The following is an 18,586-nucleotide window of genomic DNA, read 5'->3' on the forward strand; positions in this document are numbered from 1 at the left end:
ATTACAGTAGAGAAAAGCGCAGGTGCTAACCAGTTTATAACGGGAGGGTGCCTGGATCTGTTCTGGGAGGGGGTGGGGCAGTGTCCAGGAATGCTTTCTTGAAAGGTGACATTTGATTTGAGCTTCTGGGAGGAATTTCTGAATACAAGAGTGTTTGGGATGACAATCTGGTAGGAAGTAAGGTCAAGTAAATTTGTTTTGGAGTCGTGCTGCATAATAAGCCCACTCTTTTTAGAATGCATTGTGTGTTTCCTTGAGATAGCTTTCAGGAGATTGTATCATTTTCTTTTATGAATGGTGAACCTCTTTTAATATTTTTTTAAATGTAAATTGTAGCACACATGCAGTGAACTCTGTAAAACATTCATACAGTTAAAATGAATAATTACGAATGAAGCAAAGCATTCAGATAACCAACAGTTTATCCCTGTGGGATCTGCTTCCACTCTCTGCACTCTTCTTTCTTAACCCCTTTCTCATCCATAGGTATCCACTCTTCTGAATCTTGTAATAGTCCTATTCTTTTAATGGCTTCCCTAGAAATCATGACGTGTCCTTAGCTTATCAAAGCCTGTGGCTATCATGCCTTCATCTTCCTCCCAGATGACACAGAACATTGAACACTTGTGTTGCTATATTCTCAATATAAAAAAAAAAAACTTTAAAAAGGTACAGGACAAGTTTAAAAATGAGCCATAGTTCCACCACTAATAATGGTTAGAGCTGCTTTCATTCTGGTGTTCAATCTGTTAGTCAATTTTAATTGGCACGTACATATTTTGGAAAATTCTGCATGGCAAAACCACTGTGGCCAAAATAGAAATTTAAAAAGACAAACTGGGGAAAAATATTTGCAATGTGTACCACCAACAAAGAGCTGATTTCCCTATTTGCAAGAACATCCTAGAAATCATTAAGAAGGAGATAGAGTTAGAATGCCCACCCACAAAAACATATAAGTCAGGAGGTGGTATCTTGATGCACCCCACCAAAGGGTGAGTAGGAATGAATTATGTGGAGGTGTGAAGAGGGCAAATAAGCAGGAGCAGGGTGCACAAGTTGGGACGAAGTACAGGTGTTCACCACAGCCTGTGTAGCTGGAGGGTAGAACAAGGGAGTGAACCACAGATGAGGCTGGTGAAAACAGCAGAGGCTAGATCGCACAGTGCAGGACGACGGACAAGAGGCAGGATGATGCAAGACGCTTTAAAGATAGTGCTGTCTGTAGAGATAAAGATCCCCGGAAAATGAAGCTTTGTTGGCAGTTCTGGATCATCAAGAAGGCAGAACGCCGAAGAATTGATGCTTTCAAACTCTAGTGCTGAAGAGGACTCTTGAGAGTCCCTTGGACTGCAAGCAGATCCAACCAGTCAATCCTAAAGGAAACCAACTCTGAATATTCATTGGAAGGACTGATGCTGAAGCTGAAGCTCCCATACCTTGGCCACCTCATGAGAAGAGCTGACTCATTGGGAAAGACCCTGATGCTGGGAAAGGTTAAAGGCAGGAGGAGAAGGGGAAGGCAGAGAATGAGATGGTTGGATGGCAACAGTGACTCAATGGACATGCTGCTGCTGCTAAGTTGCTTCAGTCACGTCCTACTCTATGCAACCCCATAGACGGCAGCCCACCAGGCTCCGCCGTCCCTGGGATTCTCCAGGCAAGAACACTGGAGTGGTTTGCCATTTCCTTCTCCAATCAATGGACATGAGTCTGAGCAAATTCTGGGAGATGGTGAAGAACAGGGAAGCCTGGCATGCTGCAGTCCTTGGGGTCACAAAGAGTCAGACATGACTTAGCAACTGAACAACAACAATCCGAATCAGGTTCTCACTTTAGAAGAAGTGGCTCTGGCCACTACATGAGTGTGAATTGGCTTAAGGCAGCTGCCAGCAGCCAGTTACAAAGCTGGTTCACCAGTTTTACAGAGAAGTGATGGTAGCTTAGACTAGGATGGTCCTCATGGCGACTGAGGGAAATAGACAAAAGTGGAAGATACTTACACAGACAGTTCTGTTAGACTAGGATGGTCCTCATGGCGACTGAGGGAAATAGACAAAAGTGGAAGATACTTACACAGACAGTTCTGTAGTGCATAACTGATTATGCCAGGTGGGTCTGGAAAGACCACAGGACAAGTGATATTAGTTTGATCTTGAAGGATGAGAACAGAATTTTTGTGATACTGTGGTTCATCACTTAGGTTAAGTTGTTAAAATATGTACATTACAAGTGATTATCACCTTCTTATCAGTATTCATTTTAGATTCTCTAAGAAATGTCATGTAACCCATTTTCCTTTTTCTCTAGTAGTGTTACAAAATTTGTTATAGTAGAATAAATGTGCATTTCCTGAAAACCATTTGACAGCTTGACCTTTTCAATTCAGATTAATCCCCTCCCCACTAACATCCACCCAAATCCAATGTACATTAGTGAGAATTTGGGACCTTTTGAAATTTTTTTTCTGCCTCCTATTAAATCCTCTGTCCAGTTAAATCTCTATAGCAGTAAGGATGTATCCCACACTATTAATTCATGCTTGCTTTTGCCTCATGAGATTTATAATTAAATTAGTATAACTATTTTGTAAATAATTTTAGAGTCTAAAGTACTTTAAATATTCTTGGTTATCTTATTTTGAAAGGTAATTGTGCTTAGTTCTGAAGATTGTCTGGGCTTAAGGTTATTAGATGTAGAAGAATGATTAATTCTTTTGCATTTGTGGCATCTCTATTCTTTGCAGTGACAGAAATTCACTGTATACACTTTGCAAATCAAGAGAAATTGCATCTAATACTTCTTACCATTTTATGATTATTTAACACATGACTTGCAGCTGCTAAAAGGCTTTTCTGCTAACCAGCCTCCCTTTAGCAAGCACGTAGGTCGTCTTTTGTAATTAATATTTTCATTTTTCATACACATAGAGTGCCTAAAGGAAGTTTTATCTGGGAAAACTCTGCATGGTGTTTTAATGCAATACAATTTATTTAGCAATTCATCTTTGCTATTTATGTTTTATTCAAAAATCAAGCCAGGATTTTATTTTTAAGCCCCTGCTTTAAAATGGGATTATATGAAATCATGTGTGTGAAACTTGAAAACGGTAAAGCACTATAGAATTTAAAGAATCTTCCATTCAAAAAAATAAGTAAGGAAACAAAAAATCCCTGCTAATGGTTGTTTTACAGAGTCAGTGCGAGGTCAAAGAGAGGTCAGTAAGATATATCTCATCTAGGCATTGCCCTGTACACCATCTGCCCATGTTAAATCACAGTGATAAGTGGGATGTAGACTTGTGCGCTGCTAATTCTTATTTTGCCAGACTTTCATGTCATCTTATGGTCATTACAATGGACCAATTACAGTTGACCAAATTGAATTATCTTTAATTAGTAGGTCTGTCTCATATACAGTGGACTAGTTGGACATATTTATCTGTTTAAGTGGTCTGTCCTCAGACTTGGAAAGCCAAATGTCATTTTTAAAGAGAAAAAAAAAATGGGGGAAGGGAGACAGGAGGCTAGAATTATTTTATATGTTTAAAGGGAAAGTATAATGTTAATAGTCTTATAATATGTTTAATAAAAGTTTGCTATGGACTTTAAGATCTTTGGAGGAAAGTAACATTGGTTATGCAATATATAACATTTATTTTCTGTACAGACATGACATGCAGAGGTTATTAAAACAGAAATCCTACTGTCCTTGTGATGGGAAGAAATAGCTCATTCCAAAGAACTCATTCATTACAGATTTAGGTCCCAATGAAGATTTATAATATCTTTGCCAAGAAATTTTCTGTCTTGCTGCAAGCTGCACACGCCATTACAAAATTACAATGGATTCACACTGATTTACTCCTGTATAGATTGATTTTTATACTTGGGAGGCAAATAGATGAGAACAGAACATGTATTCCCTGAAGATGTGATGGGCCTTTGAGCAATGAAATCTGCCTGAAAAACTGGAGAAGCATCTATGGTTAGATAAGATTGGAGAGAACCAAACTCATCACTTCCTGACACTCTCATTTGCTGGGGTGATGGTATTGCCCTCTCACATCGAGTCCTACTGTACAGCCATGCGTCATGGTGACACCAGATAAATGAAGTTCTCTAGGGCCTTATTTGACCCAGAAGTTCATTCAGCCAGTATCCCTTGATTCAGTATTAAAAAAGAAAAAAAAAATGGGAGAGGGATGAGAGAGTGAGGAAGGAAGAGGAAGAGAAAAAACTGAGATAATTTTCTGCCCCTTTTCTCACTGAATGTCACATGATGACCTATTTGCCGCAGTTTTGCTGTTTGTAGGTATTGACAGTGACTCCTTGTTTCTCTTTTGGAAAGAAATACCATTAATACCATTGTTGCGTCTACCCAACAGTTCAAGTCTTTATGTTTTTGTGACAGATTTCCTTAAAATTTCAGTCAACAGGAAAGTTAACCTTAAAAAGTAGTTTGTTTCTGGAGCACTGGTGAATTGGATCTTTTTTAAAGATTTTTTTAAAATTCTTGGTTGGTTGAGTCTTCATCGCTGGGTGGGGGCTTTCTCTGATTATGGTGAGTGGGAGCTGCTGTGCTGCGGCGTGTGGCCTTCTCATTACGTGACTTCTCTTATTGTAAAGCATGGGTTCCAGGAGTAAGGGCCTTAGTAGTTGCATGTGGACTCAGTAGGTGTGGCACCTGGGCTTAGTTGCTCCATGATGTGTGGAATCTTCTGGTGTCCCTTGCAATGCAAAGCAGATTCTTAGCTACTGGATCACCAGGGAAGCCCTGAATCAAATACTAGTTTCAAAAAATGTTAGTCGCCCCCTTCTTTCCTCTACTCTTTCCTTCTGTTCATCCATCCAGAAGTGTATTTATCATAAGCCTGCTATGTACTGAGCTGGTAGTGTACTAGGTGCTTGGGGAAAAAATAGTCAATATTTTGAACGGAGACCCAGACTTGTCCTTTGAACTTACACATATGAGTCATTGTTAATTAGCAAAGGTGTTTTGAATGCTTGCTGTGTCAGGCAAAGTACTTATATCAACCCCTTGTGCAGAATTTGGGAAAGGTCTCTTTGGGGCAGCTACACAAAAAGAGGAAATACTGCTCCTTTCTTTTAGGATTTTTATTTACAATAATGATTACCCCAGGGAGTCCTAGTGTTGAAATGTAGAATTTATTGGAATTATGACTTTAGGAACAAGAATCTTGTCAATTTAGTCAGAAATGAGGTCTACACTGCCCCAGCACCTAGTCAATTCACCGAGAAAGGTAGATCTGATGGCATCTTAAGGTCTATAAATAAGAATTATATTCTGGGATTATATGATCTTTGTTTGGTGTTGTATAGATGGCAGTTTGCTTCCGAATTAAGCCAAAATTATTTTCTTAGGGATATGTGATAAGGACTAGACGTTTTGGCAATAGATATGGAAACTTTTAAACAGAATAGAAACTCTAAGTGCTATTGTAATTAGCCTTTCACTTTCCTGAAAATACTACGTATGGTTTCTGCAATCATACTAAAATTTTAAAACAATCATGTCCTCTTTGGAAAGCAATTGCTTTAAACTGGATAGATTTCACTCATGTTTCAGTGAAAGAATTTGAAAATTCTGTCTTTGGAAACCAAAATACTGGATGGCAGAATTGAATGTCTTTCACTTTAAAATGCAGTCTCTCTCTGTGGTGAATATATTTGTTGTGGTAAAGTATTTGAAAGGAAATCCTCAGAATAATTTGGGGTAAAGAAAAACACTGTTTTAGAATAAGCCAACCCATCAGTTTTGAACTTTGAAAATTGCTCTATTTTGAATCAGAAAGGATTAATAATTGCTCATAGTGCAAAGAATATATGTTTGTATTACAATGTATAATCCTGTTCTAAGACACACTTCCGAATTTTAAAGGACTCTGGCAAAATGCTGTGATCTCCGTAATTTTTCTGAATGAATCAGTGTTGGGTTACCTCAGGATTTCGGCCTGGGTCCTGGCAAATCTCTCTCTGAATAAGTGATTCCTGTAAACGTTGGGAATTGTTTCACAGGTTAGCTTTCCCATCATTTGACACTGCTTATGCTCTATTGTCTCAGCCTAGATACATCCTCTCTGGAAAGAAGGGTCCTGGTAGTGTGATAAGAAGCTCTCTTTCCTGAGGTCTGGATTTTGTGTGTGGGGGAATCAGCTAGGAGAGGGACAAGCCAGCATGCCAAGTCACGGGGAGCCTCTTTACTGTGGGGCTCCATCCAAAAAGGGTTTGTAGCGCAGTGTACAGTCTTGTAGCCCAGCTGTGTGGAGCATTGATTGCTTCTGCCTGGAGCAGGGATACTGTCAAGTTGCTCTGAGTTGAGTCATCTATTGACAAAGAGCTACCAGCCCGCAGATACTGCTGTGCGGAGCTGCTCCGGCGGCTCCCACCGCTCCCACGATGCCCTGCTTGTAGCAGCTGTCAGAGATACTGAGGGATCCACGAAAGAGGGAGGGAGGAAAAAAAAAAAAAGACTTTTTACAACTGCCTGGAAGAAAGGGGGTGTGAGCTAGGAGGCATTCCCGTGCAGAGCTGACCAAAGGCGAGGGTAGGCACCCTTGCAGTATGAACGCACACCTCACCAAACAGCACAGCTGCCCCCGGGGCTCCGGTGGCACGGACGCGGGTAGGAGTGTGCCCACACTGATCAGAGATGCTCACTGCGCGTGTGGCTGGCAGAGGAGTCCTCAGGGGCTCGGGTACACCTCCCAGACTATGCCCCCCTCGGGAGCTGGGGGCCCGGCTTCAAACAGGACCAAGCTGGTCACCTTGTGGGACAGTGTGCGGAAAAGCCCCCGCAAGACGAGCACCAAGGGCAGAGGGGCTTGCGGGGAGCGCTGTGCTTGCCCGCATGGCTGGATCAGCCCCGCACAGGTGAGCCTTTTCCTGTGACTTTGCCTTGAGGGTCGATCGGGAGAAACCGAGAGCGAGTAAGGGATGGTGAGCCTGGTTTGGAAACTTTGCCGTCTTCCTTGCTGACTCTAGGGTACGCTGGCGTGGTAAATGGTAGGCCAAGAAATCCTGTCGTTTCCATGGGTGTCTGTGGCCTCACACCTCTGGGCGGCCTGGGAAAGGCAAGGGGTGCCCTGCCCCGTTGCTTTCAGTGACTTTTCCCCAAGTTCAGCTTCTCTGGTCCTCAGATGCTTTTACTATTCTGGTCGTAGTCTTTTAGCCCCACTTTTACTTCTAATCATCGTTAACTTTTTCTATTCTGTCTAGCTGAGGGTTTGTGTTTTTAAGGAAGAAAGAGAAAATGAACTTTAATCAGATACTTTCCATCTCTTTAAATATGAAAGAGCATCTATTTCTTTAGCTATGGGATGCAGTGATTTGAAGTATGCTATTCTAATTTTACTCTGATAACGCTGTATACCTTTTCAGTAATGGAGAAGAAAATGTGTTTATACTTAATAATTCATTTTATAAACAAAAGGATTAGAACTGGAAGCAAACTAGAGGATATGATTATACTCAGAATAAAATAATGAAACATTTGTTTTATTCATAGAAGCAGTAAGGTGATTTATATTAAAAAGCACAACTCATAGTCCCCTGTAATGTATTTCTGAAGCAGATGTTCAGAATCTTTTAATTTGATTCCTAGCTTATTCTTGCCCCAAACTACTAGCATTTTACCAGAAGTGAGATTAGCTCATTTTTCTTTCCTGCCTCCATCCAGAAGAGGGAAAACAACTTCCTGTAAATGCTATAAAATATAAATAAAATGTACCTGTAATCATTGCCATAAATATAGAATTCCACTTGTAAATATTCATTGAAAAGAGAAAAGCTGTGTTTAAAGAAAAATGCTTTCTTGATCTTAAAATGATTTTAGCATAATTAAGAAGTAAATATTGATCATGAGTAAAACGTTGTGGTCTGAGAGGTGTAGAGAATGTTCCAATTTAATATTCTTTTTTAAAGTAGTTGTAAAAATGTATCACTAAATCTTAAAGCTGTAGTTACATATACACGGTTGTATATTTGGCTTTCGATGCGTTAACATCATGCATTTCAGCATCTGGGTTTAAACCAAGAATATATTGTCATTTTAGAATTAAACTAGTTCAGCTTGAAATAAAGCTTGATGTTTGGAAACTCAGTTGTTGTTTTTTTTTTAAGTTAACATGAATTTCAAACTGAATACACAGCCTTGACAATTATGAAGTCTCTATATATTCTTTCCAATACATGTGTTTATATGTCTTTAACCTGTATCTCTTAATTGATTAGGTTTAAGTCTCTATGTAAGGCTTAAATAGAGAAGACAAGTGCATCTAGCTTATGGATTTTGTACAGAGTAGTATGTGCAAACATACTTTACTGTTATAATTCTTTTTATCCAAGATGTTATAAACTTTTCATAATTTCTCAAAGCAAAATCTCTAATACTATAATAACCATGCTCTAAAAATCTTGGTACATTTTTCATCAACCAAGGGAAACTTTTCCCTTCTTTGGCTTTTAACAAAGTCAGCCTCCTACTTGCTTAAATTTATAGCCATTTAGTGCTTTAAAGATTGAAATAGACTCTGCAATGATAATTAAAGACCCAGTGCATATGAGAAGGCAAGAAAATGAGACAGCCACTGTCTCCCATTATTCTTTGCATATACATTTCTATACATTTTTTTTCTCTTATTCACATGTACTTTATCAATTGCTAAGAGCAGTTATCCCCAAATAATGAGGAACCAGTAACATATCTTTGAGGGTCTTCAGTGTCATAACACTCTTCTATTACCTGTTTATTCCACCCTTTTACTATCTGAGTCCTAAAAATGTGCTACATCAGATTGACCAGTCTCTCTTCATTCCAATCCCATGCTCATGCAAATATATTGAGTATTTTTTAATGTGTCTGTATATGCACATGTACATAGATTTTAATATATTTAAATATCTGTATAATACCTAACTACTTGTATGTAGTAACATATTTTCATGTGTATATAGTTATATACATACATGCATATGCACACATAAAGATTAAAGTTCTATGTTATTCTTTTTGCTCCTAGAAATTTCTAGCTGTTCTTACACAGTATTGTTCCTCTCTGTATTAAGTATATTTCCTTTAGTTTCGATAGGTACTCAGAAATGATGCTTTATGTATATATATGTGTGTGTGTGTGTGCATGATATAACTATTAATTTACATATGCATCTGAAACTATAACTAATACTTGAAATAGATGTGTGTATGTACTATATGTCCATGTAAAGTATCACAGAAATGTGTGTGTGTATGTGTCCATTAAAACAAAGTGTGCTTTGAGAATTTTTGGATACTATTTTTACCCCTTAAATTAACTAAAGATATCCTGGGACATGTTTTAAAATAAAGAATAGAGGCTAGTGACAGTGAACATTAGACTCGTTGATAAGGCAGAAAGAAGGAAAGTGCACATTTGAGAGTTGCCTGGGGACCCATGTGCGGTACGGCACGTGCCTGAGGGCTATTAAGTGTCTGGGAGCTGGGATCCTGCCCTTGGAGATAGCCGCTGTATTATGTGCAAATCGGCAGTGTGATTTCCGGCTGCTATAACACAGGGCCATGGTCAGGACTTGAGTTCCTCCCAAGGCTCCTGGCCAAGCTCCTGTTATTTGGGGTTCTGTGTACAAACAGGACTTTGTCATCATGTTATTCCTAAGCAGGAATAAAAACAGCTTCTGTCCTTTCTCAAAGAAGTCTTCATTCCATTTGGATCTGTAGAATTAATATAACCATAATAATATGTAAGAAAATGGAAAATTATAATATGCAGAAGTGAGTTCTAGAATGCAAGATAAGAGTATCGGCCTTGGCGGGTGGTGGGCGGAAATGTACCCATTGCTGCTTATGTGGCATTTGTCCCCAGAGCAGACTGGTCTGGGGAGGCAGCACAAAACAGAGACTACTCAGAGACCAGGGTTCTGTGCGTTTGTTCTTTATTCATTCATTCTTCATTTGTTTATTCAACAATCATTTCCTGAGTGCCTACTACGTGCCACTCTGTCAGACTCTGTGGATATAACAGGAAACAAAGTAATGTAGATGCGACCCCTGCCATTATGGAGCTCAGGACCTACAGTGGCATGCAGCACTTAACAAACATATCGTTATATATGCAGACTTACAGCATCACTAATCAGAATTTGCAAGTGAAGCAAAGTTCAGTGGACAGCTGCAAATTCCATGGTAAATGTACATTCAAGATAGAGAGGGACCACAAAGGAGTAAGAGGAAAAGATCCTTTTTTAAAAGAAAAGATACTGTATATCTCTACGCTTGGATTTTCTGTTTGTAAAATTAGGATGAAAATAATACTTCACTCACAGGATTATGGTGAGGAATGATTAACATAGTATGTGCAAAGCACTTCACACAGTGCTCACATCTAGTAGAGACTCAATAAATATTTGTGGAGTGAATGAGTGAATGGATAAATCATAAATCCACAATAAAAGTTCACTGCTATTCACCTGTTCATTCGTTTTAGCTGTTTTTCTTGGAAGAGAAGGGAGGTAAATCAGTGAGGACTTTGCAGGGGTAGTGACGCTGAGACTGAACTGAATTAACTCTTGAAAAATAAAAAGTGTGTTTATCAAGTGGGCAAAGAGAGAGATGCTTTGGGGGCAAAGAGAACAGATGCCAAAACTCGTGGAACGCCCTGGTGCCTTGTGGAACTGCCCCCACTTCTGTCTGCCCGTGCGAAATGGGCGGGGGTGAGTCCCGCTGGGCTGGCAGCATCGAGCCTCCTCGGGGTTTGAGATCTCTGCCTCTCTGGGTCTGGCCTTATGGTCAAAGAACCATCTAGGCCTCAGTTTCTCTGAAAGTGTTGCTCACTCAGTCGTGTGCAACTCCTTGCGACCCCATGGACTGTAGCCCGCCAGGCTCCTTGGCCCGTGGAATTTTCCAGGCAAGAATACTGGAGTGGGTTGCCATTTGCTACTCCAGGGGATCTTCCTGACTCAGGGATGGAACCTGTGTCTCTCGCGTCTCTTGCATTGGCAGCCAGATTCTTTTCCTCCAGGGTCATCTCTATGTCTAAGAAAACGGGTTTTCCTAAATGAACCTCTGTATCTCTTCCGAAACTAATATTCTGTGGCTTTCTCATCTGACATCCATTAATTAATGAGAAGCACTTTAGAAAGGATTTATTCTTTAGAGCTGGATCATCCAAAGTGTGAACTTACTCTCTGCGACCTCACTTGCTTAACCTCTTGGAGACTCATTTGTCCTTTCTGTAGAATGTAGAATGATACTATCACGTTGCAGTAAAGCGTCATAAGAATTGAAAGTACTCTATAGTAAGAGCCTGGCATGGGCAGTTAGCACAAAGGAATCGTTCAGTTAAAGAAACGGCATCTGTGATGAGTAGTGATATCCAAATTATGTGTTTTAACCTGAAGAACATTATCCCTCAAATTAATTATCAGTATTGTGGCCCCTCATTAAAATGTCTAGCTTGTCGACTGAATTTTCTGATATCTCACTTACACTGATGAAGGTTAGGCTAGGCAACTGTCCAGAAACACTGGGCACAGTACCACATGATGATGGGGTAACATTTTGTCCTCCAGGATTCTCAGAGGGTAACAGTGGTGTCCACTACGAAAAAAAAAAATCATGTAAAATAGAGTCATATTGATGAACTAGCATTTTGGTAAGCTTGTATTCAGAGGTAGGTGATGTTAGATTTTTTCAGTAAGATATTCCTAGAACAACTGCATTTGAAGTGTTTTGCCCAGCTCTGTAAATCTTTCCTAACCGTCCCTCTACAGCTCCTCGAGAAACAGAGTTTAGAGGAACTTGAGAGCAGAGAATGTTTCAGTCCAAGGAGTAGGGTTGCCTAGGCTGAAATCTCAGGCTCAGCTTATGCCCAGTTCAGAAAGATCTGACAGTTTGTTTAAACTCTGGGCTGTTGCTACTGATTCCTTCCATAGAGAGTCCCTTAAGGAAGACTAAGACTTTTTCATCTTTGGAAAACACCAGCAGTCTCCAGGCAAGGGAAGAATTAAGAGGTATCACAGAAGGAATGAAAGCTCTGATCATTCCTTGGGCAGATCTGAAGCTCAACACTCCTGGCACCCCTGCTTCTGGACGCTGACATCAGCAGAACATTCTTACTCAGGCAGGACAGGAGAGACAAAGTACAGAGGGTGGAAAAGAAAAGAGCAAAGATGGCAATATTTATCGAGCACTTACAATGCCCACCATGCATGAAGCATTGTGCCAGGGTCTTTACATTAATCGTTTCTTGGAATTCTTTCAGAAACTCTAAAAGAGTGGTTCTGTAATTCCCATTTTTCAGATGTGGAAACTGAGGCCAAAAGTAACTTGCTCCTGTTACTGACAAAGGCAAGACTGATAAAGGCAGAAATAGTTTTAAAGTTCTATCCAGCTTCTTAACCTTTCTGCTACATCTTACAGAAAGACCTATTTGAGGTCCAGTGGAAGATAGAGTACCCTCAGGGACTTCTTTAATTCAAATGGAAATTTCTTTAAGGAATTGGAGTGCTTTATGAGGTTGGTTGGACTGCCACTTCCTAGCAGAAGCCCAGATATCCCCATTCTATTTCATTTTCTGCTCTGAAAGCCTGAGTTGGTTGAACCCTTAAAGAGCCCTTTGCTCTCTGGTTAAGAACTATGCTGATTGAAGCAGTGGAGTAGATTCCCATAGTGCTGATACACAAATAAGGCATTTATCTTTGAAAGACCACAGCATCTGTGGTTGTTTGCAAATAGAATTCCATCTTGCAATATTTGTGGTAAGGAATCTGGAACCATGTTTTCTAAACTTGATATAAAAGTACAAAATAGGAGTAGAGATTGTCTTAAGTACAGGAAAATCATCTCACATTGCTGAATGAAGGTGGATATCACACACCTAGTCTACCCACCTATGTGTCTATTATGCCAAGAATCAAATATCTCCCATGTATATGGTGATGCGTGTGTGTGTTTGTATATATGCACACATATATATACTGCCATTTCCACTGGCCATCCTCTTCATTTTTTTAAATATTGTTTTATCTTTTACAAATGTAGTGTCACTTATTTTATCCTCCATTCTCCACATTCATTCCTTTAATTTCCTAAGGGCGTGTGTGTGTGTGTGTGTGTGTGTGTGTGTGTAAATCATGTCAGAGCTGGATGGGGATTTAGAGGTCATCTACTGCATTTTCCAAAGGAGAACCTGAAACCTACATACCGTCATTGTCAGTCGTTTTAACATTCCTGAAACCTAGGAAAGTTGTGGCAGGATCGGCCAGTGTCTGAACTCAGGATTCTCTTTATTGTTTCAAGCAGCTTTCCTCTCTTGGCCCTTAGTTGCTCCTCTCCGCGAAGTGTAATTACTGACAGAAAATTATTTAGCATGCAATTTGTTGATAATGCAGTGTTGGGCATTATGCAAAAAATTGCATAAACCTAATTTGTACATTCTTACAATTCAGACCACAGTCCCCAGAGAGATAAGGAGAGAGACAAACCATTAGAAGTCATTTTAGAAACGCATGGAGGGACTTATGTACTGATAACGACAGGAAGGTGATGCTGGCATCTAGGAGAAGGGGGCCAAGGATGCTAAATACACTATAATGTGCAGAACAGTCCTGCACAATAAAAAATTTGACCCCATACACTACATAGCTTTTAGCATTTCATATTCATGTTTTATTTTAATTTTCTAAACTTAAATTCAGCTTTATAGACAAATATTTTCTGCAAAGATTTAATAATAATTTAATATTCTAGGAATGTAACTCCTGTGTAAATGAAGGAATCATTGCACTTTGTTCTGTTAGAAATTTTATCAGGATTTGATTCCTCGTTTGGAAAATCCCTTTCTTGAGCGATATTGCTGCTCCTGATACTTACACCATCAATACACCTCACCTGTATCAGTTTACATTTCTAAATGTCACCTACAAATATGTAGTCAAAGAGACCTGAGGATCCTTTTTACAGATGTACAACCAAAGAGTTTGAATAGGTAGCAACCCATGAAGTATAAAATTTCATCAAATTTCAATAATGTTGTTTTTAAAAAATATTTCATTTGATTGCCATACCATGTATTTATTTTTAAAATATTTTCACACAGTAAGAAATCTGTTTTGTGAAAATTGTGTGGAATTATTTATTTTAGAGATTTCTGATGTTTACGGTGTTACTTTGATGTTGCGAAGGTCATTTACACTCAATTTCCCTGTAAGTACTTAGGAACCTGAGATTTATTAATATATATTCCCTATTCCTCATTTTTTATCAAAGGATAGAGTTCTAAGATCTGTTGAAGTACTAGAAATCAAATCAAATGCATACCTTTACATGAGGGGAAGTTCCAAGTAAGGATAGAGAGATAATGATTGATCTGTAAGTAGGCAGGCAGATAAACTTCCTCAGAGGCCTGCCCTATAATAAAATAGGGAATTATTTTGACACTGAAGTTATAAATAAAGTCCAATTTATTTGCAAAACTATGACTTTTTGCTTTTTCCTCTTTAACCACCAGCAATCTTGCTAGATTATCTACATTTCAACTAAAGTATTTCCTTTGCTCCCTTATTATATGCAAATCCATTATTACTTCTTCCAACACTAATTTTCAATCTAGGAGCCATCCTGTGTCTGTTCTTTTTCTGTGCTTCATGTAGGATATAACTGGTCTCTTTATTCCATTTAAATCTAAATTTATTCATTATAAATACATGCCATCATTTGACTACTTTTTATATTTTCAGGTATAGTTCGGTTCACAGATTGCCATATTGAAAACATATTATTTTAATATAAAGTACTTTCTTTGTATTTCTTCTTTTACTTCAGTTAGGCATTATTTTAAAAATACGTAGGCAGTTGTATTATCCATGAATTTCACTTCAGATAGATCAAAGGTATTGTAAAATAGATACTATAAAATGGAAAGGCTGAGCAGATTGGAGAACACTGGTTAGGTATTTGAAATTGTTATGTGTTCTGTTACATGTGTGCATTTAGCTTGTCTTCCAGCTAGACCACAAGTCAGCAAAGGATAGCCTCCAGGTCACATCCAACTCGCTACCTGTTTTTGTATAGCCTCTGAGCCAAGAATTTTTAAAAATACTTTGGTAGCTGAAGAAAAGAAAAATAAACTTAGTATAATTTTGTAAAAATGATATGACATCCCAATTATACTATCTATAAAGAAAGCGTTGTTGGAACACAGCCATGCTCATTTGTTTACATATTATCTATGGCTACTTCGATGCTGCAACTGCAAAGTTAAGTTGTTGAAATACAGGCTGTAAGGGCCAGAAAGTCCTAAAATATTTACTATCTGACTCTTTCTAGAAAGTTTGCCAACCTCTGCAATAGAATTTCAGCTTTCTATTTTCGTCTGATGTAATGTCCCATTCTGCCTAACAAGACCTATCTTATTTAAAACTCTGGGTTAAGCGCTCTCCTCTTTAATCCTTTCCAGTCGGTTTTAGTTCCCCAAAACTCTAAGTAGTGGTGTCCTGCACAGTTAGCAATTACCTGGCATTGTGGTTAGTTGTTTCTTTCTCAGGATCCTGATCAGAGAGTGAAAGTTTCCTCATAAACCTAACTCATAGTCTCCAGCTCTCCAGTCATCTCTTTTTGACAATTATTTAGTATCATTATTAAGTTATGTTTTGGGACCTAGACTTCTTGGCTGCATTGGTGACTGTGGAGAGGAGAGATAGGATCGTTTCTGCCTTTACATCTAGCTGGTCGTCATGCACAATTCACCTATCACATTGTTTCACTGTTATTAATAAGTATCTGCTTCACTAAGCTGCATTCAATGAGAGCACAATCTGTTTGTTTATCCTTGTTTCCCCAGTAACCCATCCTGTAGCAATAGGTCAGTCTGCTACAATCAATCAGTAGATTCATTTCTGAATGAATATTAGCATGGGGCCTTGTATAAAAGGTTTTAAATTTTGAATTTGATTTATTGTTATTATTATTACTCATTATGCAAGTGCCTTAAGATCAAGAGTGACATCTTCTGCCTTTCAAGTAGCTCTATGCAATAACAAACAGATCTGAACCAAAAGTTGTTAGCATAGATTCATCATTTTGCATATTTATCTTGTTTTTAATTTGACTCAGATTCTTCTTTTTGGTGGTGAAATATGGGAATCACACTGTTCAGAAATTATGTTCTGCCTTCAAGTGGGTCATGCCATTCATTGACGGAAGATACTGACCTGCACTCTGAGAGGACAAGCAGAAAAAGAAAATCTGATTGTACAGTTTCTTTGTCTTATTTAGGAGTCACTTGCTCTCTAAAAGGTTGAAATAATGCTTGAACTATTATTTTATAATTAGTTATTGTACAGTCTCTGGTAGACTGCATGACCTTTTTTCTCCATCATTTTCATCATTAAACGTAAGTGCTCAGAGTAGAGTAGTTGGCATCACACATTAAAAATCCGTAACTGAACACATTTGCACTTTATTCTGATAGGCTGTGTGATTCAGTTAGTGGGCAACATTGTTATAGTTTTCTAGTAATTACTTTTAAAGTGAATGGAATTTAAAATTATATAAATAATTCCTAGATTTATACTACATTTTAGAATGATTAGCAAATATATCTGCCTATGTCAGATTGGAAAAATAGTCTTAGAAAATGCTTTCTGATTCTGTTTTTATACCGGTCATTCATTTCTCTGCTATTTTATTTGTTCTCCATCACACATATTATTGTGCTTAACTGCAATGTTTTAGGGTTTAAGACTGTATATATATATTAAAATATGTATATATATATATTTTATTCTGTTTTGATTTCAAATTTTTTAAATAAAAATGAAGACCAAGTGGATAACCCATGAATTCTCTTAGTTTAACAGTGAGCATTTATACTACTTTTTAAAAATAATTTTATTATTTGGTTTTGATGTCCACAAGTCTGTCCACTACTAGGTTCATCAGTACCATTTTTCTAGATTCCATATGTGTATTCATTAATATATGTTGCTTATTTTTCACTTTGACTTTCTTTACTCTGTATAAGAGGCTCTAGTTTCATCCACCTCACTATGACTGACTTGAATTCATTACTTTCATGGCTGAGTAATACTCCCTTGTGTATATGTACCACAACTTCTTTATCCAATCATCTGTCAATGGACATCTAGGTTACTTCCACGTCCTGGCCATTTTAAATGTTGCTTCAATGAACATTGGGGTACATGTGTCTTTTAAAATTGTGGTTTTCTCAGGGCATATGCCTAGGAATGGGATTGCTGGGTCATATGGTAGATTTATTACTAGCTTTTTAAAGACTCTTCATACTGTTTTCCACAGTGGCTATATCAGTTTACATTCCCACCAACAGTGCAGGAGGGTTCCCCTTTCTTCACATCCTCTCCAGCATTTATTGTTTGCAGATTTTTTGATGATGGCCATTCTGACTGGTGTGAGGTGATGTCTCGTAATAGTTTTGATTTGCATTTGTCTAATTCTGAGCATTGTGGAGCATCTGTTCATGTGTTTATTAGTCATCTGTATGTCTACTTTGGAGAAATGTCTGTTTAGGTCTTCTGCCCATGTTTTGATTGGGTTGCTTGTATTTTTTCCTGATATTGAGCTGTATAAGCTGCTTGTGTATTTTGGAAATTAATCCTGTGTCAGTTGCTTCATTTGCAATTATTTTCTCCCATTCTGAGGGTTGTCTTTTCATCTTATTTATAAATTTCTTTGCTGTGGAAAAGCTTCTGAGTTTTATTACATCCCATTTGTTTGTTTTTATTTCCATTAATCTAGAAGTTGGGTCAGAGAGAATCTTGCTACATTTTATTTTTAACATAATTTTTAATGACTACCAAATGTCACAGGTTCTACAAGAATGCATGCCATCAGATATTTAGATTACGGTATTATTATTATTGTTAATATAAATAACACTGAAGTAAGTGTTGGTATACATAAACCTTTGATCAGTTTTCTCATGAGGATATATTTTCAGAGAAAGAATCAGTGAGTGAGCCAAGGGTGTAAGTGTTTTTAGGCTTATAATGTTTAGTCATTCAGTCATTTTTTTGTTCAACAATTAATTATTGAACAATTCCCACATGCCAAAACACTGTGTTAATCAACGCAAGCATAATGGAAAACAAAAAAGATTGATTCGTGCCCCATAGAGCTTAGTTAATGGCCAAATTGCTTCTAAAAGAACTTTACAAGTTTATAGTCCTCCCGTTTGAAGAGTGTGTACTTTCCTCCTGTACTCTTGATGGTTTTATCTTTATAAAACACAGTATATATAAATTTGGTAAGTTAAAAATTTTGTATCATTGCTTTTTTATTTGTTTTCATTAGTTCAGTTCAGTTCAGTCACTCAGTCATGTCCAACTCTCTGCGACCCCAGGAATCACAGCACGCCAGGCCTCCCTGTCCATCACCAGCTCCCAGAGTTCACTCAGACTCATGTCCATCGAGTCAGTGATGCCATCCAGCCATCTCATCCTCTGTCGTCCCCTTCTCCTCCTGCCCCCAATCCCCCCCAGCATCACGGTCTTTTCCAATGAGTCAACTCTTCACATGAGGTGGCCAAAGTATT

At 38.3% G+C, this 18,586-nt stretch overlaps 1 protein-coding gene across 17 annotated transcripts in view; it reads left to right on the forward strand.

The window, feature by feature from the left end:
• The window catches only part of DLG2 (discs large MAGUK scaffold protein 2), a 2,364,981-nt gene that overhangs the window by 1,404,377 nt on the left and 942,018 nt on the right, over positions 1-18,586 (forward strand). Inside the window, exon 1 of one of the 17 annotated variants that reach the window (XM_018042837.1) lies at positions 6,388-6,893. The exons of the other annotated variants lie outside the window; for them this stretch is intronic. Coding sequence (XP_017898326.1) covers positions 6,585-6,893 — 309 coding nt within the window. The 5' untranslated portion in view covers positions 6,388-6,584. Of the gene's footprint in view, positions 1-6,387; positions 6,894-18,586 lie in introns of those variants that run through there. 17 annotated transcript variants of the gene reach the window in all.

This window comes from Capra hircus, chromosome 29 (genome assembly GCF_001704415.2).
Source record: "Capra hircus breed San Clemente chromosome 29, ASM170441v1, whole genome shotgun sequence".
Classification (NCBI taxonomy): Eukaryota; Metazoa; Chordata; class Mammalia; order Artiodactyla; family Bovidae; genus Capra; species Capra hircus.